Consider the following 25,599-nt stretch of genomic DNA (forward strand, 5'->3'; position numbering starts at 1 on the left):
TAACAGCTGTTTAAATAATTCAATGGAGAGGCTAAGGCCGAAGGAAATTATGGGCTCATTGTTAAAAGTTTTTAATGATCCCAACAGCTGTCCCATCACATGGCCTTACTTTGTTAGGCAGTGGAGGCCATTTGAGAGATCGGCCTGAGTTGGCGCACTGGAACTTCCAACATCAAGGCATTGCATTGTTGATATTCCTCGACTCTGGAGGCACTCAAGCAGAAACACAGATGGTGGGCAGTGTCAGAGAGCATTAACCTCGAGGGATTTGGTGGACCCAAATCCAACCTGGGTTTTATTGCTTTGTTCTGTGTGCCCAGCCACAGGACATAGGAAGGGAATATTAGTAAAGGGGTAAGTGTGCACACTGGACATGACTTACTGTGTATCCGGTGGACTTCCCAGACCAGGTTTGGCACTTTCTGCTCATTGCCATGGGAGCAAACCTGCTGGCTGTTGTGACCTTAGGCTTTCCACCTGTATCCAACTCACTTCTTCCTGGTAACCATATCTCTTAGGGGGAGCTGGAATAGTCATTTAAACCCTCATAATATTCATGATGCTGATAGGGCCCAGCATTACTTATTACATATTCATTTGAATCCATGTAAAAATCAACATGTGGACCCCAGAGTGTGCATCTGGGTGGGAGCTTTAGGATCTAGGTAGTAAGACAGATTTCCAAATTGTGTATGTTCCATTTATTTGCTAAGCTCTAAACAAGTTGCATAAAATACTTGAGGAGACCCCTCATTTCTTCTAGGTTTCTATTCAAATGTCCCTTCATCACAGACGCCTTCCCTGGACACTTGATACAAAATCACGCTGCCTCCCCACAAAATGCTATCCTTCTCCTTCACCCTTGATACGGTTTGGCTGTGTTCCCACCCAAATCTCATCTTGAATTGTAGCTCCCATAATCCCCATGTGTCGTGGAAGGGACCCCGTGGGAGATAACTGAATCATGGGGGCAGTTACCCTCATGCTGTTTTTGTGATAGTGAGTGAGTTATCACAATATCTGGTGGTTTTATAAGGGGCTTTTCCCCCTTTTGCTTGGCACTTCTCCTTGCTGCCACCATGTGAAGAAGGGCACGTTTTCTTCCCCTTCCACCATGATCGTAAGTTTCCGGAGGCTTCCCAAGCTATGCTGAACTGTGAGTCAAACCTCTTTCCTTTGTAAATTTCACAGTCTCAGGTATGTCTTTATTAGCAGAGTGAGAATGGACTAATACAACCCCCCTCTGAGCACTTCTCACTACTTAAAATGTATTTATCCATGTATTTGTTCTCTCACTAAAGTGCACACTCCATGATATCAAGGGCTTTGTCTTTTTGTTTATTCCAACATCTTTAACGTCAACAACAGTATGGTGCCTATAATATGGGCCCACTAGAAATTTGTGGAATAAATGCAAGAATGGTCAGAATCTGACTGAAGTGTCATGCTGCCAGTCTGTCTGCAGAAGGGCCTCATTCCCAGGGGCAAGCAAGGGGCCCTTTTAGAGCTGCTTTTCAATTCTCAATTTCTCTTGGCAAACATTGATTAAGCACTGAGGACTAGGTGTTAAAGATCACAATCTTGCCCTCCTGGGGCTCATAGACTGGTGGAGAATGTAGGCATTTAAATTAAATCCATCCTTCAGGAGCTGACTCAGGTCTCAGCCCCTTCTGGGACCCCTTCTTGAACATCCCTCCTTTTCCCTGAACCTGGGTTAGGTATTGTTCTTATGATTTCCCATGAACTCCTTTGCAAGCTTGCTCATGGCCTGTACATAAAGCAGACAATTACAGTACAATGTGCTTTATGTTTCCTCTCTGAGTAAAGGCTCTTTAAGAGTAAAGATTGTACTATACCCATTACTGAGTATAGTGTCTGATACATAGAGAACACTCAATAAATATAAGTTATCCCTGTTATTGTCACTGTTACCAGGTGTGTTTGCAATCAGCATTTATATAACTGTTTGTGTGAGCACATTTTTTAAAACTTGTATCTTATTCTAAAGGTATATAGGCTTAGAAGCAGCTGTATATTATATAATATTCTATCATGCTATATTACGTGATAGTTCCCATGTCAGTCTCTGTTTGTGTTCTGGGAGATGTAGTGATTAGTTAGGCTAATTAGAATAGTTGGAATTTTTAGATTAGTCAGAATTTTTACAAAGAGTTCTTGGGGGACTCTGTGTTTCCAGCTGCGAGCTGAGTCCCTGAATTACCTTAAAAATTATTTTCTATATGCAAACATCAAGAACTCTTACAAGTCTTCCATATCTGTTTAATTCCAAAAGGGCAACTCACGAGAATTCTCTCAATAAGTATTTGTGGGTTTATAGTATTTTGACGTAGCCACTTTGATGTGGCTGTTTTGATTTAGGGCTTCAGGGACATTTTGTTATGGCCTAAAAAACAAACCATTAAAGAGGCAGCAATTTTGTACAACAAAGAAATGTGTGGCACAGGCATCCAACCATGTTTCCGGGTTGGGTGTGTATGCTAACCTACTGTTTGTGTGTTTTCACTTTGACATGGCTGTTTTGATGCCTGACGTTTCCATTACATCATATGGATCTTGCCAGAATGGTTGCTTTAAATACTTCCTAGTTTTACTTGAATACCAACCATGTGCCTGATTCTCATTTCAATGGCAGGAGGGATTCAAATGAAGCAGAAGGCAAGGAGATTAATGATCTCAAGGGGACTGGAGAGTTTTGCCAAGAGCTGGCTAAGGAAATACATTCACCATTTCAGAACACATACTACCTCCATTCTTTGTTTGACATTTCCTGGTTTAGAGGCTTCAGATTACTTGCTGGAGACATGTTTAAAAATGGAAAAAGATCCCACTGCAAACACAGAAATATGGTCTATCCATGTTAAAAAGATCATTTTGATCATTTCCCCCTGCTGTGTTGTAAAATGAGTTTTCTGTCTGTTTCACTTGGCGATGGGAGGAAGTGGTATTTGTTGCTCACTGATCAGAAAGGCCCTCACTCACCTGCTGTGAGCAGTCATACCCTATTTTCTTTTTGGTCTGAGGGATTGTTAGTGCACACATATGTCAGGAGACCAGAAGTTACCTCAGAAATTAACTAGATGAGTAGAAAATTAGGCCATTAAGGGGAGACTAAGAAGCCTATATTTTGACTAACATTCTCATCTGATCATGCAACGTTATTCCTAATTTTAAAACATTTGAGTAGCAAGTATATTAAGCAGCCTGTTATGAAAAAGCAAGTAGTTGTATTTGGGTTCCAGGTCTTAACTCTGAGACTGGAAGCTAAGTTCTTGGTGTCTTGCTAGAATAGCAGGGCAAGTGGGTAAGCCCCCTGAACAAAATGTCATCCTTGTCATGAAGTTGATGGGTGTTATATGTATCTTCTTTGTGTACACTGGAGAAAGGTACTATGCTAGCATATTTTTGTTTAATTTTTATGAAGTAGGCATCAGGCTTTTCTTTCTACACCCCGCACAGCTAGCAAGAGTTGGAGTCAGGACTTGAAGTCAAGGCCCTCTGACTCCAAAACCCACACTATTCCCATTATAACCAGTTATTCCAAAACACTGGTCTGCAGCTTGGTGTTGGTTCCAAGGGAAGTTTTCTCCAGTCTATGACAAGACTATCTGGATAACGCAACACCTCCCTGTCTTGAAAACACTGTCATCTGTTCAGAGACACCTCTCTTTCTAGGTATGAAAGGCTTATTTTTTTTCTTTTATCAAATGATGGTGATTGTAAATAGCAGCTAAAAAAATGTTCTAAGATATCAAAGTGAAAAATTGGCCTCCCTATGGCAATCCCCAAGCTTACATCTGGGATCTTATTGGCCTGGGAAGTGACAAAGCTGAGGAAGGAGAAGTACGCCCATTATCCCAGCAAGGGCTCCTTTGGGCAGACTCCCAGGATGGCTTAGGCTTACCTGGGGTTTACCCAGAAAAGGGCTTGGCTGCAACCATAGCTGGAGGTGATCAAAATACTTCTTAAAGCCATACTTCTTGGACTCTAAGTGGTATTAGCTCTTGCCAGTTTAGCAGTCCTGATAATGTAGGTGACCTTTTAAAAGCCACAATAGGTTGAATTATTATTATTATTATTTTTACTAGATAAACTATCTTTTCCAAAAAAGAAATAAAGCTTGGATGATCAGTGTTTGTGACATTTACATGTCAGGATGGGGAAGGCTTGAGCTTGGAGACATTTTAATGTTGATGTAACTCAAGTATGACTCTCCTGAAAAAGTCACCTTTTTGCTGTTGTTACAAGAACAAAATAGCTCAGATTTTGGAGCCAGACCTATCTGGATTTGGATCTCTATTTTAGCCTTTGCAACCTTGGTCAAGACTCAAGTAAAGGCTCTGTAACATGGTAACTTCCTTCCCCAAGTTACCATGGGGGGCAATTCTTTGGAAGACCCAACCTTGCATGCGGCGTTCCTTCCCTTCACTGGGAGGATCCACATCCGTTCTCAGTGTGTCCTACTGTCCTGCTTATAGGTGACCCTGAGTCACACTTTTATTTTCCTGCAGATGGTTCCGGATTCCAACTGTGCCTGGAGAGGTTCCTACTAGTCGAGCCCCTGAAACTGTATAGGGGAGGTGCCAATCTCTCTAATCTCTGCCTTCACTTCTGTTCCAGTGCCAACAATATGCCCAAGCAGGTGGAAGTGCGAATGCACGACAGTCACCTCAGCTCAGAGGAACCCAAGCACCGGCACCTGGGCCTGCGCCTGTGTGACAAGCTGGGGAAGAATCTGCTGCTCACCCTGACGGTGTTTGGTAGGTACCTGCACCACTCCACCCCCAGCCCCCTCTTCTCTGGGACTCTCTTGGCTCTGTGGGGCAGCTGGTCTCAGCAGCCAGCCCTTCCACCAGAAAGGAAGCCACATGGTTTGCCTAGGGCCCTGTCTGCCCAGGCTTCAGTGATATAATTTTCCTCCTTACCTCCTCTAGCCATTCGTTCTCCTTTAGATTCTAGTAGTTCTTAAATTTTTTGCAAGTAAATATCTTGTGAGAGTGTTGGCATGTGGATTCCTGTACTCATGGAGACTTTGCTTTGGGCCACCTGAAATGAGGTCCTACAATCTACATATTAGCAAACCTAGGCAGTTCCAAAGCAGTGGTCCATGGACCACATTTAGAGAACCACCTGCATCAAGATAAGCACAAGTATTGCACAAAACCCCACTAAAATGGTTCCCAAGGTCTGAGCTTCTCCAGACACATCATTAATTTACGTAATTTGGGCACATTAGCTAATGAGGTCGACGTGGAAGATGTTTGCCCCAATGCCTTGATCTGCTCCAGCTCCATCTTGCATGTCCTCCTCCTCCTCTGCTTCAGGCCTCACGAGGCGATGGTTGTTCTCGGGCTATTGATACAATCTTGATCTTAAGATTCCTATGAGGGTTTATTGAAAATGGGGCAATATACAGTTTCTTGTAATGACAACTACACCATTTCCTTTCTCAATCCCTCCCTTGTTCTGCAGCTCTCACTTAGGTTTCACAGAGAAGCAATGAACAACTTGTCCTTCCCACCCACCCACCCGCACACACCTACCTGAACCCCTCCATTCCATGGCCTTTCCTTTGAGACAGATGCCTTGGTTGCCAGTGACCCAGGATCAGGACTGGGAGCTCGCCACAGCTAAGTTCACTTAATAAGAAACCACAGGCATGGTTAGGTTTTCCAAAGGTTACCCGCCATGTAACCACATCTAATTCATCACAGGACTTGAAGAAGTTAGAGAGTATGATTTTTACCTGCAGAAGAAAAAAAATCAGGCTTGCAGCCACGTTACTCCTTCCTCATCTGTGGAATTAACACCATATCCTGCATTCCTGGAACTCCATCCCTCCCTTATGGCCAGTGGTACTGTGACCCAACTTGTGGTTTCTGCAAGGGTCATTCATGTTGGCCACCCATTTGCAGAGATACAAAATTTTTCTTCTGGGATCTTTGAATCTGTAAAGTGAAAGATCCCTGCCAGCATCTCTGCCTAAATTGTTTCCTCCAAAATTGTATATTTTAGAGTCCATTCTTGAGCTCCCATAAGATCAGCAATCTAAAAACTATGTAAAAGGACATAGAAGTCAAGGACAAGCCTTGAGAGTGAGCCATGAGGAAACTATTGGAAGCCAAAGAAAATAGATGGGAAGAAAACAATAGAATTCATGCTAGCTTGATCAATTAAATGTTCTTTTTATCTTGCCTCCAGTTACAATGAGAAGGCACACATTAAATGTCATGCCATGTGGCCAAGCTTGGGCTGGGCAAGGAGGCAATATCTGTCCTTGTGGGTTCGTTCTTTCTTTCTTTCTTTCTTTCTTTCTTTCTTTCTTTTCTTTTTTGTTTTTTTTTTGAGATGGAGTCTCACTCTTGTTGCCCAGACTGGAGTGCAATGGCACCATCTCAGGTCACTGCAACCTCCGTCTCCTGGGTTCAAGCGATTCTCCTGCCTCAGTCTCCCAAGTAGCTGGGATTACAGGTTTCCGCCACCACACCCAGCTAAATTTTTGTATTTTTGGTAGAGATGGGGTTTCACTATTTTGGCCAGGCTGGTCTCAAACTCCTGACCTCAGGTGATCCACTCGCCTCGGCCTCCCAAGGTGCTGGGATTATAGGTATAAGCCACTGTGTCCAGCCCCTTATAGTTTATTTCTATAGACAATTTCTGGCTCCAAGTAGACAAATCGCCTCAAAGAAGCTGGAGTCAAGTTGCCAGTGTGCACTTTCATAAAGCCTTGAGTTCTCCTTGACTCTTTGGGTGCTGACTTTTTAAGAATAGTTGGAGGTATAGAAAGTTCTCTTGCTAGTCATCAAAATCAGCTTCACTTATCTAATGTTGTTTTTGTTACACGTTGTTCATCATCTAATACTGCAGAAGCATGAGAAAGGTCAATGTTGCGGAAATAAGTGTCTAGAGTAAGTCATTTGACGAGGGCAAAAAAATAAATTCAGATTGTTTTCCCCTTCCTTTTAGGTGTCATCCTGGGAGCAGTGTGTGGAGGGCTCCTTCGCTTGGCATCTCCCATCCACCCTGATGTGGTTATGTTAATAGCCTTCCCAGGGGATATACTCATGAGGATGCTAAAAATGCTCATTCTCCCTCTAATCATCTCCAGCTTAATCACAGGTAAGGCCACCTCACTAGTGCCTGGCTAACATGGGTCATACTCCTGCCCCGGTTTTTGGATTGACTGTAGAATCTCAATTTGGTTGAGTGAATGTGATCGTCTATGTCATTTCATTTCAGAGCTTTGGTTTTCCTGTCTCTGAAATGAAGATAATCAACCCTAAAGAAATAAAAGCTTGCCATCGATTAGTCAGTCCATTTGTCTTTCTCTCCAGCAAAAAAAAAAAAAAAGAAAAGGAAACACAACCACATGTTACAAGTGATGATACCTCTAGTGGTTTTAATTATTTTTTTTTTTGAGATGGAGACTCCATTTATTGCCCAGGCTGGAGTGCAGTGGTGCAATCTCGGCTCACTGCAACCTGTGCCTCCTGGGTTCAAGTGATTCTCCTGCCTCAGCCTCCTGAGTAGCTGGGACTACAGGCACGTGCCGTCATGCCTGGCTAATTTTTGTATTTTTAGTAGAGACAGGGTTTCACCATATTGGCCAAGCTGGTCTCGAACTCCTGACCTCATGATCCACCCACCTCGGCCTCCCAAAGTGCTGAGATTACAGGCGTGAGCCACTGCACCTGGCCTTAATTTTTAATGTCTACTTTTCTCCTCTTTCTAAATTAGATTTTGTTCAGATACTGATAAAGGTAATAGATGGAAAAAGAAACTATCTACTATTTTAATTAGGAATTGAGGGAGGCTGGCATTAAAAATAAATGAAATGCTAGGTATGAAAGCCCTCTGAGTTTTTCAGAACAAAGGTACTCCTAATATGTGGCATAATGTTCACTTATTTTTGACTACCACCAAGTTGGCCAATGTGTGATCTGTTAACAGGTGTAGATCCTGAGTCCCAGCATCAATTATTTTTGACTAAAATAATTAACTACTTTATTTGAAAGAATTTGTTCTTCCTCTGTGGGCTTATACTGGTATTTTCCTCCTTATCAAATAATATTGCTCAAACAGGATATAAATTGGTGCCCTTTGGAGACTAAGCTCTGAGTTAAGAACAGGAAGCTGAGCTTTGGTCCATATTTGGGTACCAGCCAGCAAAGTCATCTGGAGAAGTTGTTCCCCTGGACTGGCCACCTCATGAAAGAAGTGAGTGAGGCTCTGGTCACTCCAAGAGATTCAGGGGCTCAGCTGGGTTGAGGCTTCAGCTGGTTGGCCAGTGACCCCAGTACCCGAAATGCTGGAACTCAGGATCAGGCACTTAGGGGCTAAGTGGGATCTTATCATTCAGCGCTAGATTGAGTGAAAGGGTGCATTTACCATCAATGCTCCTCTATAAACCAGAGAAAATGCTCTCTACACCTGTTAACAGATCATACGTTGGCCAACTTGGTGGGGAAACCTAGCTCCCATCGGCTAGAATTAGACTAGATTGTAAAGAGAAGTAGGTCATACATAGGTCAGCTTAATTTAGAGCAGCTCACATCACTAACTTCCTCCCCTATAGCAAAAAGGACTGACCCCCAAAAAGGGGTTCAATCTCTCTTTCTGGTAAGAGCAGGAACTGAAACCAGGAAGTGAACACATTCAAGAAACAACTGGAAAAAAACCCAGTGGGGCTGGAGTTTTTGTGAATTTGCTTGGAATTTCCTCTAACCTCCCTAGGTATAGATGAAGTGCCCACCACTGGCAGGGTGCTTCACGGGGTGTTCCCTAATCCCTGCATGAGGCTGGCAATGTGGATCTTCACGCTTCACCTCGGAGAAATGAGAGGACTGGGCAAAATCGTTATTCTCAGACTCTCCATGTCAGTTACCAGTAATATATTCAAAAGACATTTTGAGTGTGGCACAGAGCTACTAGCTTTTTAGTCTTCCAAGTGAGGACATTAAAACATACATAAATAAACAAGTTAAAAACTAGCATGTACCAGCACCGTCGCTTCATAAAAGAAAGGAGATGTTAAGACCAAAAGAAAAAAAAAAAAGTGGAGAGAACATAATCTCAGAATTAAAAATGGGATGTCTTCAACTTTATTTTAACTTATTATTGCAGACTGACAAAAAATTTGTCACAGACCATTTGTAAACTCTAAACAGGAGGATCTCCAACTCTCCCAGTTCTGTAAAATCTTGAAAACCTCCCTGGATAATAGAATGATAAACTATGGGATTGACCAAATATTCAGTACAGTCGGCCCTGCATATCTGTGAGTCCCTCATGTGCAGATTGAAAATATTTGAGAAAAAAAACTAATAAAAAATACAAAATAATGCAAGTTAAAAGTATAGTATAACAGTTGCATACATAGCATCTACATTGTATTAGGTATTGTAAATAATTTAGAGGTGGTTTAAAGTAGACAGGAGGATGTGCATAGGTTATATACAAATACTACACCATTTTACTGAAGAAACTTGAGCACTCTCAGATTTTGGTATCTGTTGGGAGTCCCAGAACCAACCCTCTCATGGATATTGAGGGAAGACTACAGTAGGAGATTTAATCAACCATTAACACATTTGAGTAATATGAAGCCAACGTCATAGAAATGTAGACACAGGTCATTAGCACAAACGTAATAGAATTAATCCTTCTGCATTTCTTTTCAATCCAGGGTTGTCAGGCCTGGATGCTAAGGCTAGTGGCCGCTTGGGCACGAGAGCCATGGTGTATTATATGTCCACGACCATCATTGCCGCAGTACTGGGAGTCATTCTGGTCTTGGCTATCCATCCAGGGAATCCCAAGCTCAAGAAGCAGCTGGGGCCTGGGAAGAAGAACGATGAAGTGTCCAGCCTGGATGCCTTCCTAGACCTTATTCGAAATCTCTTCCCTGAAAACCTAGTCCAAGCCTGCTTTCAACAGGTAACCCAGAGTTCAGATGTTCTCTCTTCTCCAGTCCTCTAAGTTATCAAGGAGATAACTTAAGAGTATTTTAACAGACCAGCTCTGGGTAGAAATTTTCTTAATATGTAATTATCTCTGTCTAGGCCCAGGGATTCTATGAGGTGGTTTAGGGCAGGATCTTGGGATTGGAGTCTCCTGGTTTTAATTTTTTTAAACCTCCCTTTTTTTCCAGCTCACTTAATATATTTTTGCTCTGGGATTGTCCTCCTTTCTCTCTCTCTCTCTCTCTCTCTCTCCTTATATCTATCTCTTCCTTTCCTTTTTGTGCATGAGGCTGGGAAATGTGTCTTTGAGTTGTCCGTGGGCACATTTTTGTTAGCCTTGCCCACAACCTTCTAGAATACACAGTGGTTCTCAAATTTGGCAGTAAAGCTAAACAACCAATGGCACTTTTAAAAAAATACAAATACCCTACACAATCAGAATCTCCAAGAGATGAATCTGGAGCTTGGGTAGTTTTTTAAATTGTGGAAGTAATACATGCAAATTATGAAAATTTTAGAAAGTATAGAAGTACACAAAGTAAAAGTTAGAAGCTTCTGCTTCCCCTTCTCTAGAGCTACTTATGTTGAGAATGTTGTTTCCTCCTCTGTATTTTTCTTTTGCCACGTATGCAAGTGTGCATAATCTTTAAAAGAATTCAACCCCGGCCGGGCATGGTGGCTCATGCCTATAATCCCAGCACTTTGGGAGGCTGAGGCAGGGGGATCATTTGAGGTTAGGAGTTCAAAACCAGCCTGGCCAACATGATGAAACCCCATCTCTACTAAAAATGCAAAAATTAGCTGGGTGTGGTGGCACATGCCTGTAATCCCAGCTACTTGGGAGGCTGAGGCAAGAGAACTGCTTGAGCCCAGGAGGCAGAGGTTGCAGTGAGCAGAGCCACTGCACTCCAGCCTGGGAGACAGAGTGACATACTGTCTCAAAAACAAAAAACAAAAACAAAAAAAAGAATTTAACCCAACAGTACTCCATTGTTCATAAAACGTTACATCTGACTTTTTCATTGAGCGATGTTGAACAATGAAAAACATTGAACAATGTTTTAAAGTCATTTATTCTTTTTTTCATGATTGCATAATATTTTTAAAGGATAAGTTCCTAGAAGTAAAAATGTCCTTGTCAGGACAAGGAGTTTTGTATTTTGAGTTTGCTGGCTGTTGCAAAATGGCACTACAAAAGTATGTAGCAGTGGGTACAGATTCCTTAGCAATGTATACTCTTGCTTGCTGCATACATTCCTATACATTTTTTTAAACTTGAGATTTTTTTAAAACAGGTGATTCTGTTGAGTGGAACCACTGAGTTAGCTGAGTAGGCCCCATTCACTACCCTGTTTTCTAGCCCCAAGGCCAGCATAGGCTAGAACACATCCCACACACCCCGGTTCCCATTAACCCAGGTAGAAACTAAGCTAAAACCAAGCAGTCTAAGCTAAACTTCAGCCATTTCCAAGCACAGAAGAATGAGCTTAGGAAACAGTTTGCTTAGAAGAAAAATATGTATTCCTAGCTGTCTCCAAAATGTAGTTCTTAACCATTGCTGAGCCCAGATTACTCTGGGTTGGGATATGTTCCCTGGTTTCAGATACCATTTTAGTGGCACATGCAGCATGGACCTATATTAAAGGAAACCATTCCAGGCCAGGGAAGTTGGATGCAGAAATAAATAGAAATCAGCTGGAGAAGAAGGTGCTTAGTGGGCTCCATCTGTATAGTGTGTTTGCCCCTCAGCCAGCCTGCTCAGAAACATGAACTGACTTGCTTTAGAGTGAGAGACACAATTGGGTGCTGTCCATTCTTAACATTTTGGAAAGAGCGTTCTGGGATCGCAGCTGCAGGAGGCTGAGCTGGTAGTAGAATGGGGGAGAGTGGAGCATGGGAGGGCTTGGGAAGGACAGATTTGGACTCAGTTCTGGTCATGCCATGCTCTGTGAAAAAAGGAAGGCAGGATCAAGAAGCAGGCAGGCTCCTGAAGCTATTGCCCTGGTCTTGGAGTGAACTTTTGTGGAGCTGGCCACACTCACACTCGGTGAGCGCTGTGGTGGATGGGCAGTCTTTGAATGCAGCTGCCCGTGGCAAGGGGTGCTGTCTGCCACTCTGGAATGGAGACCTGAGCCATTCCTTGCCCCACCCCAGCCCTGACCCCAACTTTCTATTGCCAAAATTCATATGAGAACTGAGCCTTGGTCCCCCAGTAGGCTCAGGATCAAGGTCCCTTTGGATTAGGACAACCTGAGGAAGAATGGTGTAGAATCCACCTCAGGGAGAGTATGGTTACAGATTCCTTAAGCCTGGGAGGAATTCACTGAAGAGGACTTGAGGACAGGAAACTCTTTAAAGGGACATGGCATTTCCAGAGAGAAAGGGTGTGTGAGAGACCTCTTCTGTGTCCATGAGTACAGCTAGAAGTGATTTAAAATAACCTGTCTTGAGTGGAGGAGGCTCCTTGACCAAAGTTAGAAACAGAGATGTAAAGAGGAAGATGAGCTCCCCCCACAGAGACTGCCTCCTCCCAAGTGACAGGGCCTGGTTTGCCCAAGTCAGGTCCCTGTGTCTTTGTGAGCAGAGAGGTCTCCTGCTTGCTTTTTGGGGCTTACTCTGAACCAAAGTGAGATTTCCAAGACAGTAACTGGCTGTAAGATATGGCCTTACAACATTAAATCCAGCCCAGTAATAGAGACCACATGGGTTCTTTTCCTCCAGAAAATTCCATGATCTGTATATGTTCACTCGGCCAATACTTGTGAGCAGGACGGGCTGCCAGGCTCTCTGCTTTGCACAAGGATGCCACAGGGGAGGAGACAGATGAGGACCCTGCCCCTAGGAGCTCACTTACATTAAAGGGGAGGGAGGTAGACCAAAACAAACATCAGGGAAACACAGAAGAGACTTAAACATTAAGACAGGTGTTCTCTGAGGGCTAGAGGTGGGATGATAGGCCGGTGGTAACTAGGGGAGATGTTTCAGCTGAGAGGATAGGGGATCAGAATGAGTTAGGCCTACAAAGAGCTGGGGAAAGAGGCTTCTCAGTAGAGGCACAGATATGCAGAGGCCGAAAAGTACTTATAATGTTCAGAGAAGAAAAAGGAGGCTGTGTGAGGCCAGTGTGGGGGATATAGTGAGTGGAGGAAGGTAAACTCAGCTCAGGCATGACTTGATGGGCCAGGGGAAGCTAAGGATATAGATAGGGTTATAGGTAGCCACACTTACCTATAGACTGTATGTAGACAAGAAGAAAGGTGAGTAGGCCAGTTTATGGTTTTGCAGGTTTTACAGTGAGACATGATGGGGGCTTAGGGACAGGGAGACTGGAATTAGCACCTGCTATGCTTTGGATGTCTGTCCCTTCCAAATTTCATGCTGAAATTTAGTTGCCATTATAACAATATTGATAAGTGGACCCTTTGGGAGGTGATTAGGCCATGAGGTCTCTGCTGTCATGGATGGGATTAATGCTGCTATAAAAGAATGAGTTTGGCTCCTTTGTGCCTGTCTTTGCCTTTCTACCTTCCTCCATATAATGATGCAGCAAGAAGGCTCTTGCCCGATGCTGATACCTTCACTGTGTACTTCCCAGTCTCCAGAATGGTGAAAAAATAAATTTCTGTTTATCATAAATTATCCAGTCTTAGGTATTCTGTCATAGCAGCACAAAACAGACTACAACAGCACTTACATGGAGTTGTGCAACCGAACAGCTTCTGTGAATCAGGAACTCAGGCAGAGAACTAGGCCTGCGTTCAGTGTTCCTATCTCCTCAGCTTCAACTTACATCACTGGCATGTGCTATTTGAAATCTGGATTTCTGGAGTCAAACATAACTCGTCTCGAATCCTGCTTCAGCAACTAACTAGCAAGCTGCCCTTGAGTCGAAGGGCTACTGTTGACCTAAGACGTAATGGATATAAAACAGGTAGCAGCTGGCCTCCTGCCTGATCCTGACAGCCACCATTCATTTAGATCCATGAGTATTTCTCTTTTAAACCAAACTTAGGCTTCTTTAGCATCCTTAGGATAGGTCAACAGTTGGCTTTGGTCCCCTTTTCTTTCCTGGGAGTGTGACTCTGCTGTTCATGGAAGCTTCTCTTGTGATCCTCTTCACACCAATGTCGCCCAGATGAAGGGGCCGCATTGAGGGGAGAAGTGGGCTGCCTGTTCTCCCCTCACACAGTGGGCTCCAGACTTCCTCTCTCCCTGCAGGAGTACATGTGGCCAGGCTAGAACAGAGAGCACCCTGCCTCACCTCAGAGAACACTGACCTCCCTTCCCATCCATTTTGAATAACTGGCAGTTCAGCATTGCTTCCTACGGGGCCCAGCACAGTAGGATCGCGTCCCTATAGCTTAACATACAGCACAGGCTGTGGAAATAACTCAATGGAGGTGAGGTCATCTGAGTCGAAGTCCCAGTTCTGCCCATAACTCCATGATGTCCAACAAGTCACTTGACTTTCCCGTACATCTTCTTCCCTATCTATTCAGGGTTCAGCCATCTGTTACCTACTACATGCCAGCACTGACAATCTAGGATTCTGCATTGAGTTCTATTTTAATGCCCCTGGAGGTGGTGTTTTTTAAGCTCAGATGTGGATTTTTATAGCACTCTCCATGTAGGGTGCCTGGCACCTTTAAAAATAGGACCTCTGCCATGGATGTCGAGGAATAGCGGGAGAGGTTCCTTGTGAGTCATCTGACAAAGACGCTTGGGGAACATTGAGCAAGGCTTGGCATCACTGCCCAGAAGGAGCGGCTGTCTTCCCACCTTGAATTTGGATCTGAGATATGAGCAAATGCTCCTGCCATGGTGGCTGCTGGCAGCTGGCACTCTTGGTGCCCAGATGGAGACTTCCAGCTGAGCCTGGCTCTAGAAGGAGCCCAAACTGAGGCAGCCTGTGATGCCCCTGTCCAGTGGGGACCAGGTAGGGGGGAAAACAGGTGGATCATGAGTTGCTGATCTGACCCCTGCCAAGGCTTCCTATTCTTAACCAGACCCAGGGCCCATCACAACTGGAAGGACCATCACAACTGGAAGGACCCTCTAACTGGGTCTCACAATTAGGAAGAGCATCCAAGTTAGACATTTCATACTGTTTCTGAGCTACAATCAGGAGTGAAAGAAGACATTTATCCCCCAAGTTTAAGCCTGTGTCCTATTATTGACTACAGTACTTATAGTACATTTGCAAACTATTTTCATGCATTCTATATTTATGAAATCGTGTCATTTGCAGCAACATGGGTAAGACTGGAGGTCGTTATCTTAGGTGAAATAAGCCAGGCACAAAAAGACAAATATTGCATTTCTCATTTATATGTGGGAGCTAAAATATTTGAACACATGGGAAAATAGTGGAAAAATAGATAACAGAGGCTAGGAAGGGTGAGTAGGGGGAAAGGGAAAGGATGAAGAGAAGTAGCTTAAAGGACACAAACATACAGAAACATAGAAGGAATTCACTCAATGTTTGATAGCAGAGTTGGATGACTGTACTTAAAAAATGCATTGTACTCAGATGATAGACACCTTAAATGCCCTGATTTGATCATCACACATTATATACATGTAAAAAATGTGTCGTGTACCCCATAAATTTGCACAAATAAAAAATTCTGTAATTATCTGTGATTAGGACAATTGTATCTCACTGTGTATAATAAAACACCACTTTGTAAATATAGACATATAAACTATTCCCCAGTTTTCATAACCTTGCTTTGGCATTTCTTAATTATTGTTAACCTGTTGGGAACCTTAAAATATATGAGTAGCCAGTCTTTTCTTTTTTCACCTTATAGGCCAAACCTCAACTCTATGCCTTTTTTCCTTCACTCTGTTAGATTCAAACAGTGACGAAGAAAGTCCTGGTTGCACCACCGCCAGACGAGGAGGCCAACGCAACCAGCGCTGTTGTCTCTCTGTTGAACGAGACTGTGACTGAGGTGCCAGAGGAGACTAAGATGGTTATCAAGAAGGGCCTGGAGTTCAAGGATGGAATGAACGTCTTAGGTAGGCCAGCTGGTGGTCCGGGATTCTGCTTCCCTGGCAATGGCTGGGCTATCCTGCACTCCCTTTTCAGAAAACTCATGACTCGGCTGTCCTCTAGGTGGAGCAGGAGGCTGTCTCTGGGGAGCAATTTGAGGGTCACTGGGACAGAGATCTGAGCCATTTAAGGAAGAGAGAGAAGGGCAGAGGAGACCATGAAGGGACAGGGCAGCAAGAAGCTGGGTATGGAGAAAAAAGGAGGGAGCTCACCGTCATTGGGCACATTCCCTGACTCTCTGTGTGGTGTTAGAAAGTCATTTTCTCTGACTCTCTGTGTTATTAAGTGACATATCCATTGCTTTTATTTCTTAAGCATTTTTTAAAAGCTGCCCCCATGTACTGGTGCTGTGCTAGGTGCGGAGGCTGGACCACCGCAGCCCTCAGTCTGCAAACAAATGCAATGCTACCAGGACTGTAAAGTGTTGGAGTAGGTACCAAAGGAGCTTTACAGATTATCTTGTTTTACTTTCTGGGATCCCAGTGAGCCCTTTCTCCTAGCCCGGTGGCTTCTTAGCATGCCATCCTAGAGGTTTTTGGGCTCTGCAGTTGGGCAGACCTGGGTTTGGATCCAGTATGGGCCACTTACTGGTTATCTGACCCTGGGCAAGTTACTCCATTTCTCTGAGTCTCATTTGTAAAATGGAAATGGGATTGGCATCCATTTTGTAGATTACTGTGAGGATGAAATGCGATTGTGCATATAGGGCACAGTAGCACATGCCATGTGCTCTCTCCATATGAGCTCTGATCATTATTCAAAGTGGGTGGAGAGCTGAGGAGTTCAGTAAGAAAATACCTCCATGAGGGACAGAGGTTTATTACCATGTGAGCGGCTCTAGTCTGCCCAGTTTGCTCCCCTCCCACTCAGTGGGTCCACTCCCTTCCATAACCTCCATCCACCATTAGAATGGTGTCCTAGACAGGAAATAGGGGCATTTGGCCAAAACCTGGGAGAAATGGTGAATCTGGATGGATGAAGTATGTTTATTTATCCAAGCACAATTTCTAAAGGTTTGGATGACAGCTGCTTAGAGATGAATGAGCTCAGTAGTCCTTTCACATTGTCATCTAAAATATCACATGGCCTTGTCTCCTTAGTTGGGTTGTCAGGTAAAATACAGAATGCCCAGATAAATTTGAATTTTAGGTAAAAAGCAAATAGTTTTCTAGTGTATGTCACAAATATTGCATGGGACATAATAATACTAAAAAAAAAAAAGTATTCATTGCTTACCTGAAATTCAAAAAGTAATTGAGTGTCATGTTTGTTTGTTCCAAATTTGGTAAGCCTATTCCTTAGCCATCCAGAATGGTAGAGAGAAAGAGGAGAGAGAGGGAGCAGAATTGCACAGTCACTGAGAAGCAGAAGCAGATCTTTTTTGTTTGGCCTGGCAGGAAGCAGGTTGGGTGAGTGAGAGTGAGGGAAGAGATGAGCTGACTAGGTTGCTGGGCAATGGAAGATCAATAAACATTGTTTAGCAACCAGTGGGAGGTGAGAGGTGGAAGGAGTGAGGAGTAGGAAGGAGAGTTCCTCTGGGGAGATTTTGCAAATATCCCCAGCACCCACCACCGAGCAGCTCTTCTTCCTCACTGTCCAGCTATCTACGTCCCTTTCAGGACCTTCCTAACTCTCCCATGGTCTTTTCTGGTGGGTCATAACTTAAAACACCCAACCCCTTTTGTCAAAGTGTTCCTCAGTCTTCTCCATACTCTGGAGGAGCTTGAGGCCATGAACAAGGGGGGCCAGGGCTTTGGAGTGAATCATTCAAAGACTTTCCTGGTTGTTTCCAGAGTCTTGGTGGATTCTGGGAAGTCACAGGACCTTTGGCTCTACTGGGGAGTTTCAACACAACTCACTACTCTGTAACCCCAGCGGCCAAGTCCAAGAGGGTTTTGTTCAGATGGAACACCCCCGTTCCAGTGAGCAATTTCAATTAGGCAATGTTTACAGAGAAAAATTACAAGCTGAATACGGTTTCCATCCAAGTGCAGATCAAGGCTCCGGAAAGCCAAGGGAAGTTAGACTGTTGAGAAACTTCCCATTTACAAATCATGGCTGAAATAAGGTTCTTTCCACGGTCTTCTGAGGGTGGAGATAGTGGCTTTTTTATTTGTTTGTTTTGCTGTCTTTCTGTTTTTTGGCTTTGGAAAGTCCCGAGGATTAAGCACTTGCAGTAAGTGAAGATACAACCCCAGCTCTTGCCTCCCACTTCTTTAAGGAACCATTTCTCTCCTAAAAAACCTCTAGAAACAATTCTGGGCTCCACCCTCTCCCAACTGCTTAAATCAACTCCAACTGTTCCTTTAAAAACCTATCTCTCATAGATATGGCCAGTTTCTGCTGACAATGAATGGAGCTTTTTTTATTCCGGTTCTTTGGGACCTTGATACCTCGGGCATTTTCTCTTAATTTCAAATGAAATTAACCAAGTAATATGAGCTATTCTCAGCCAGAATATTCAGATTGATTCTCTCTTACCTCCCACGTAGCAGACTCCTCTCCATGGGCTTGAGAGAAGGACTTGGGAATGGCCTGAAATTGATTTTGTACATTACTGCAGAACTAGTTCCCTCTGTCCTGGATCTAATCTTCCCTAAGCCTTTGTCTTTCCAGACCGATAACTCACTTGTGAAGTCATTTGTCAAGCTTTCTAGCTGAGAGCAAAAAGAGGAGATACTAAATGTGAAGTATTAGCAACCCCAAGTGCAAGTGATGGATTCTTTTTGCTGAAGATAGAAAGGATCCAGCAAAGGGTAGTTAGACAATCTGGGTTGATATGTGCTTGGTGTAAAGAGGTTAGTGAGTTAGATGACTATGGAAAGAGTAAAGTCAAAGGTTCAGAGAGAAGGAATTTTGTTCTCAGAGAATCAAATTATAATGCTAAAATTTACTGAGTATGGGTTAAGACTTTAGGCATAACTGGACACCATAGGAAACTGGATATAATAGGGAGGGACTGGAAATTAGGACTGACAAATTGAGCAGGTTAGGTGTGGAGAAGAGGAGGAAAGAGAAGATGGCTCATACTTCAGAGTCAGAGAACAAGTCAGGTGGGCAAGCAAAGTCCTGTAGCCAAGGACATAGCAACACTGATTTAATGAACATGTAAGTAGTAAGAATTGAGACCTCAAGACTGGCAATACTAGATCAGGGGTCAGAGGTCAGGGAGCACATGGGGATTGGCAATTAGAAATCCAGATAGCCCCCAGGCAGTACTGGAAACACCTGTAAGCCGCACAATGTGCCCCAGTCCCTGGATGCATTGGGGTAAGACTGCAGGCCTGAGAGTGAGATACCGAGGGAGAGAACGGAAGGGACCAACAGGAGTGGTAGCAAGAGCAAAGCCAGGCCTAGCCTTGGAGGAACTAAAGTGTAGGGCAGATTCCCAGGACCTCAGGCGCAGGGGATGAGGTAAAACCAACACAGAAGTAGGACTCACGGTTGGGTACTGGAGTTGGTCCAAGACCTAGTGCAATGTGATGCTGACATGAAGAGGGCAGAAATGAAGCTCCTTAAATCTTTCCTGGGGTTAGGATTGACCCCAAAGGCTGATGTGAGGCTGGACTTAGACACAAGTCAAGAATGTCAAGTAAAGGAAGAAGAGAGTGGAGGGACTAGGAACTAGCAAAATCTGACAGTGAATCTATATTCTGTCTTTATGATCCTGAAAAAATAAATAAAATTTAAAAAAGCATTCTAACCATTTCAGTCATGAAAAGAATTATGACAAATTCATAAATAACAGATTACATTTAAAAAACTGGATAAAATGGAATTTCGGATTTCTTATTGTTTTCCCTTTGATTTCTCAGTATTTTTTTCTCCGTGTCATTTTATGTGTGTAGTAATAAAAAATAATTTTACATTTAGGATTTTGTAAGAGTGAAACATACCAGCCATGCGTTGATTTGGGATAATACCGAAACAAGCTAGATGTAACACTAGCAAAGAATTTATTGGCTAATTGGTCTCTGCTATTCCGATGTTGGCTCCAAAGTTTGTATGATAATCCCCAAGTCCCAACAGGCTTTTCCTCGTTAATCTGTGTAATAAAGGAATCTGCTTACACATGATTTCATAAGTGAGGGGAGGGAGAAGAGAGCACCTTTTAGTTTGGAATGAAAATGAATACATTTTCTTCAAGGACCTAACACTGCTTACAGTTTAACTTGCTCGTGTGGAAAATGTTCAAGAAATCCATAATTATCCAGGGGAAAGTTATATTCAGTATCAAATATAATGCTTTGTTCTTTTAATGTCTAATTCATAGGGTAACCAGCAGTGAGAACATGGCTCCATACACTGGGAATGGTAAAGAATGAGGGAGAAAAAATACATTCTTTGTAATTTGTCCTTCTGTGTAATGTGATTCACCCAACAGGTCTGATAGGGTTTTTCATTGCTTTTGGCATCGCTATGGGGAAGATGGGAGATCAGGCCAAGCTGATGGTGGATTTCTTCAACATTTTGAATGAGATTGTAATGAAGTTAGTGATCATGATCATGTGGTAAGTGGCCTTGTTCTTACTTCTTCTTAGCAGTGGGTTGAGAAAGCCTTGGGGTCCTCAGAGGATGCTGGAGCTCTCCCTGCAGGAAAAAGTTGGCATGGGCTGATCAAATGTCTTTCCAGAAAGACCTTGAGAAAGGGATGAAAATATCTTTTTTGGAGCTTCCCCTAGAACAAGCGTAGATAAATTATGCCCCTTGGGCCAAATCTAACCTACCCTCTCTTTTGTATGGCCAGCAAGTTGAGAATGGGTTGTATATTTTTATGTAACTGTCTTAGTTGGGTTGCTATAACAAAGTACCAAAGACTGAGTGGCTTAGAAACAACAGAAATTTCTTTCTTATGGCTCTGGAGGCTGGAAGTTCAAGATCAGGGTGCCAGTATGGTTGGGTCTGATAAGGGGCCTTTTCCAGTTTGCAGACCAACTTCTCATTGTATCCACAGTTAGAAAGATATTTACTTATTTTTATTTGAATTTTATTCTATTATAATTTTTTTGAGACAGGGTCTCACTCTATCACCCAGACTGGAGTGGAGTGGTGTGATCATGGCTCACCACAGCCTCAGCCTCCCTCACTGTAGCTCAAGTGATCCTCCCACCTCAGCCCCTCAAGTAGTTGGAACTACAGGTGCACACTACCATGCTCAGCTAATTTTTGAAAATTTTTTATAGAGACGAGGATTTCACTATATTACCCAGGCTGATCTCAAACTTCTGGGCTCAAGTGATCTTCCCACCTAGGCCTCCCAAAGTGCTGGGATTATAGGCATGAGCCACCTCGCTCAGCATGAAAAGAGATTCAGAAAGCTCTCTGGGGTCTCTTTTACACAGTCTTTGTCTTTCCATCTATTATAACAAAATACCTTAGACTGGGTAATTTATAAACAATAGGAATTTATTGCTCACCCTTCTGGAGGCTGACAAGTCCAAGATCAAGGTACTAGCAGATTTGGTATCTGTGGAGGGCCTATTCCTTGTAGTTGGCACCTTTGTGTGTGCTCTCACATGGTAGAAGGGGAAAACAGGCTCCCTCGAGCATCTTTTATTAAGAGCACTGATTCCATTGAAGAGGGCAGAGCCCTCATCACCTAATCACCTCCCAGATGGTTCACCTCTTAACACCACTGCCCTGGGAATTAAGTTTCAACATATGAATTTGGGAGACATATGAATTCAACTTATGAATTGCAGTTTTTGCCATTACTTTCAATGGGAAAAACCACAATTACTTTTGCACCAACCTAATAATTAACTTGCCTAAGATGATCATAGCTAGGGAGAGGAAGAGCTGTAGTTCATATGGGTATCAAAACCCTTGATGCATAAGCAGGTAGGTTTTTTGCTTTGGATCGTCTAAGCAATATTGTTTCCCCTTTATTTCACATGTGTTTATAGTCAGTGACTCTGAAATCTAGGGGAGCCTAGGAGAGCATGAGTATCTACTCTCTCATTGTGGAAGCTCTGTCATCTTCAATCATTGGAACGTTTTGGTGTCCCATATCCATCAGACAGAAAGCTTTTTACTTGCATTTGTTTCAGGTCTCTAGGATGGTCCTGTATGTCTGTCTAGAAAAAAATAAAACCACCCTTAGACCAAGTAATACCTGTGTTCTCTTTTCCACAGGAATTCTGGGTTACCTATTCCCCATCTCTGCATGTTCCAGGCCTACCCACCTTCTTTGCCAAAACTCTTCTGATCCTTTTCCACTTTTCTGTAGGTGTCTTTCATGGAAATTCCAGCTGCTTTTTCTCTTCCTCCTTTTCTTGTCTCCCACTCCACCTCACAAGGGCAAAAATCTGTTCTTATTTTTTATCTCCACAGAACCAAACGTGGTGCTGTGCCTGTAGTCAATTGTTACTAAAACTTTAGGAATGAGTTGGATAGCTGAAAACTCCAAGATTTCAGATCAAGCAGATGCTCCTCACTATTTCATGAACCATATTTAACAGACCTGGCTTGTTCAGATCATTGTTTTACGGTGCTTTTAAAACATAGAAAGGATGCTAGTGAAATAACATCATGTTCTCTTTTATGATTGTACTGAACCGTCAGCTTCTCAGGCAATTCTAGATTTCTGGATATTTCTTTTGTATGAAGATTTGGGAATATGGTGGTGTTGTAAAACATATATATATATGTGTGTGTGTGTGTGTATATATATATATGTGTATATATATATATGTGTGTATATATATATATATGTGTATATATATATATGTGTGTATATATATATATATATATATGTATATAGAGAGAGAGACAGAGAGAGAGAGAGACAAAGTCTCGCCCTGTTGCCAGGCTGGAGTGTAATGGCACGATCTCAGCTCACTACAACGTCTGCCTCCCAGGTTCAAGTGATTTTCCTGCCTCAACCTTCCAAGTAGCTGGGATTACAGGTATGTGCCACCATGCCAGGCTAATTTTTTTGTATCTTTAGTAGAGGTGGGATTTCACCATGTTGGACAGGCTGGTCTTGAATTCATGACCTTATGATCTGCCCGCCTTGGCCTCCCAAAGTGCTGGGATTACAGGCATGAGCCACCACATCCAAATGTAAAACACATTTTTTAAGTCCTTCAGATTCATCTGAGTCTGTTGAGACTTTAGTACATAATACACAATGCAGAATAAGTCTCTTGCTTAAACATTAGGATTTTCCATCGTTTCCTAGAATTTCTAGCAGATTACGCATCCTTATGCCAGATATGCAGCCCATATTTCTGTAATATGATGCCAATAACATGGGCAATGTGTGTGTCCTTCCTATGTCCATACCAATGTGATTTCCACTAAACCCTTGCAGGAAAGGGAATCTTCTAGGACATCAGATGAGTCAGTGGGATGAAGTGTAGCCTCCCTTCTCCCCAGAGATGGAGGGTGGTGGTAAGAATTAAGAAGTTTCCCATTCATTGAAGCCAGAACTCCTAAATACTTATTATCATCTTGGAGGTAAAAAGTGGTTGTGAGGCAGGAATAAGACCTTAGAACGATTTCTGACAGCTGTTTGGTTACCTCATCTAGGCTCATAGTCAGGACAATGTCACATGACATGAGATGCCAATTCTACACATTTCTTTAATTCTTTCACTGCCTCATCAGCATCAGTATTTGCTAATGATGTGTGTAAAAAGGTTCTGGATAAAACAGTTAACTACTCTTTAACTGACCCCTCAAAGCTTAAAAAATCAGAATTCTTTTATATTCTTTTCTATGTAGCAGTTATAATAGTAATAATAGCAGAATATAACATTGAAAAGATTATAATAATTCTTTTTATTATTAAATTATAAATTAGAATTACTAACTTCTTGCTGTATGCTCAGTACGATTTCAGTTACAGTACATGTACTAACCCATTTATTACTGAGGAAACAATTATTATTAAATAACTTAAATTTACCAAATTCCTGCTAAATACTTAATATTACTCCAATTGTTTTACATGCATTAGCTCATTTATTCTTCACAATAGTACTGAACAAAAATAGGTGCTTTTGTTAACCCATTTACCAAATGAGAAAACTAAGCACAGAGGTTGACTTGCCCAGTGTGATGGAGCTGTACAGAAGTGATACCTACATCAATTTCTTTTTGACTTCAGACTGGATTGAATCCAGGATCCTCCTATTGCGAGTTGTGTGACTTTAGGCAAGTTAGACACACTCTAAGCCCCAACATTCTGATCTGTAAAATGGGATGATTCTAGAATCCAGGCCATAGGTTGCTGTGAGAATTAAGGCTGTGACCAACAGTCATGAAGCACCTTCTTTGTGCTGGGAACTGTCTAAGCACTTTACATGGATTAGTATTATAGTAATAGCTGTTTGCTGTTACCAATATTATCATCAATTCAGTCCATATCCTTTGTATCTCTATGTTCATGAATTTTTTAAGAAACCTGAAAACCCCTTAATTTTTGTATGATTTTCATATCCTCATTTTCTTAGGAAGTTATTTAAAACATTTTTTTCAAAATTTGAAAAACTTAAACAGAAAGTAAAATGTTTCATAATCTTACCCCTATAAAAACATAAAGTGAGAAGGAAAATCTCTGCCTACTCTTCCAATTCCTTCTTCCAATAAACCACCATCCATCCACACTGTTAAATAAAAAACTATTCAATGACACTTGTTAAAACACAGTAAGGCAGATTTTATTCAGGATCGTTGCAATGAGCACAGGGACCACAGCAATGGGATTTTGGAGTGGGAGAGAGAGATTGGGCTCACTTGCAAGTACAACATGGGTAAGTGGGAATTTATAGCCATGGAGCAAGGTGGGGGCAGTGGATGGTCTGGGGTAAGGAGTATTTTGGCTAAACCAACCCCACAGGATTCTAGCTGAAGGCCACAGGGTGACCAAACATCGTCCAGGGGAGGATGAAGAACCTGATCAGATTTGAGGGTGATCAGATTTTGAGGATGGAGGTTCTTGCTAACCTGACTTAGACGAGTTTTTTGCTAAACCAGATTTTATAAGGAAGGTTTAGCAAAGAGCCTAGAAGAGGCCAGAAGAAGGTTCAGACGCCTAACTAGAGTTTGGTCAAACAAAGAATCTTTGTCAATCCATCCATTTTTTTTTTCATTCAATAAATATTCTATTCTGTGCAGGCAATGATTTTAGGTACTGGCGAGATAATGGTGAATAAGACAGAGAAAGGTTCCGGCCCTTGTGGAGCTTACATTCTAGGAAGAGGAGAGAGGGAAAGCCAAAAGGGAGCAAATGGTAGCAAATTTGTCTTTGTAGCACTTATTACTAATTCAAATAGTAATAAGTGCCATGCAATAGCGAGAGAGAGTGATGGGGGTAGAAGTGATGGGCCACGTGGTGCTGTCTGGGAAGGTGACCTTTAACGAAGACCTGCAGAGTGAGCCAAGCAACCTGGTGAAGAACTGAGGGGAGAATATTCCAAGGGGAAGAAGTGGCAGGGAAAGCCTTTTGAGGGTCAGAACAAAGGTCTAGAGAGGCTGCAGTGTGGTTGGTGAAAGGGGGCAAAAGGAGGTCAAGTTGGAGAGATGGGCAGGAGGTAGATCCTCCAGGGTCCTGCA

The 25,599-nt window shown here is 42.7% G+C and overlaps 1 protein-coding gene across 4 annotated transcripts in view; it reads left to right on the top strand.

Annotated features, from left to right (window-relative positions):
- Positions 1-25,599, top strand: part of SLC1A2 (solute carrier family 1 member 2) — a 166,551-nt gene that overhangs the window by 91,041 nt on the left and 49,911 nt on the right. For all 4 annotated transcript variants that reach the window (XM_032166271.2, XM_032166272.2, XM_032166269.2 and 1 more), the window contains exons 2-6: positions 4,639-4,778; positions 6,985-7,137; positions 9,704-9,954; positions 15,836-16,004; positions 20,423-20,549. In XM_032166271.2, the coding sequence (XP_032022162.1) occupies positions 4,639-4,778; positions 6,985-7,137; positions 9,704-9,954; positions 15,836-16,004; positions 20,423-20,549 (840 nt within the window). The remainder of the gene's footprint in view (positions 1-4,638; positions 4,779-6,984; positions 7,138-9,703; positions 9,955-15,835; positions 16,005-20,422; positions 20,550-25,599) is intronic.

The sequence above is a fragment of the Hylobates moloch genome, unplaced genomic scaffold (genome assembly GCF_009828535.3).
Source record: "Hylobates moloch isolate HMO894 unplaced genomic scaffold, HMol_V3 SCAFFOLD_11, whole genome shotgun sequence".
NCBI lineage: Eukaryota > Metazoa > Chordata > Mammalia > Primates > Hylobatidae > Hylobates > Hylobates moloch.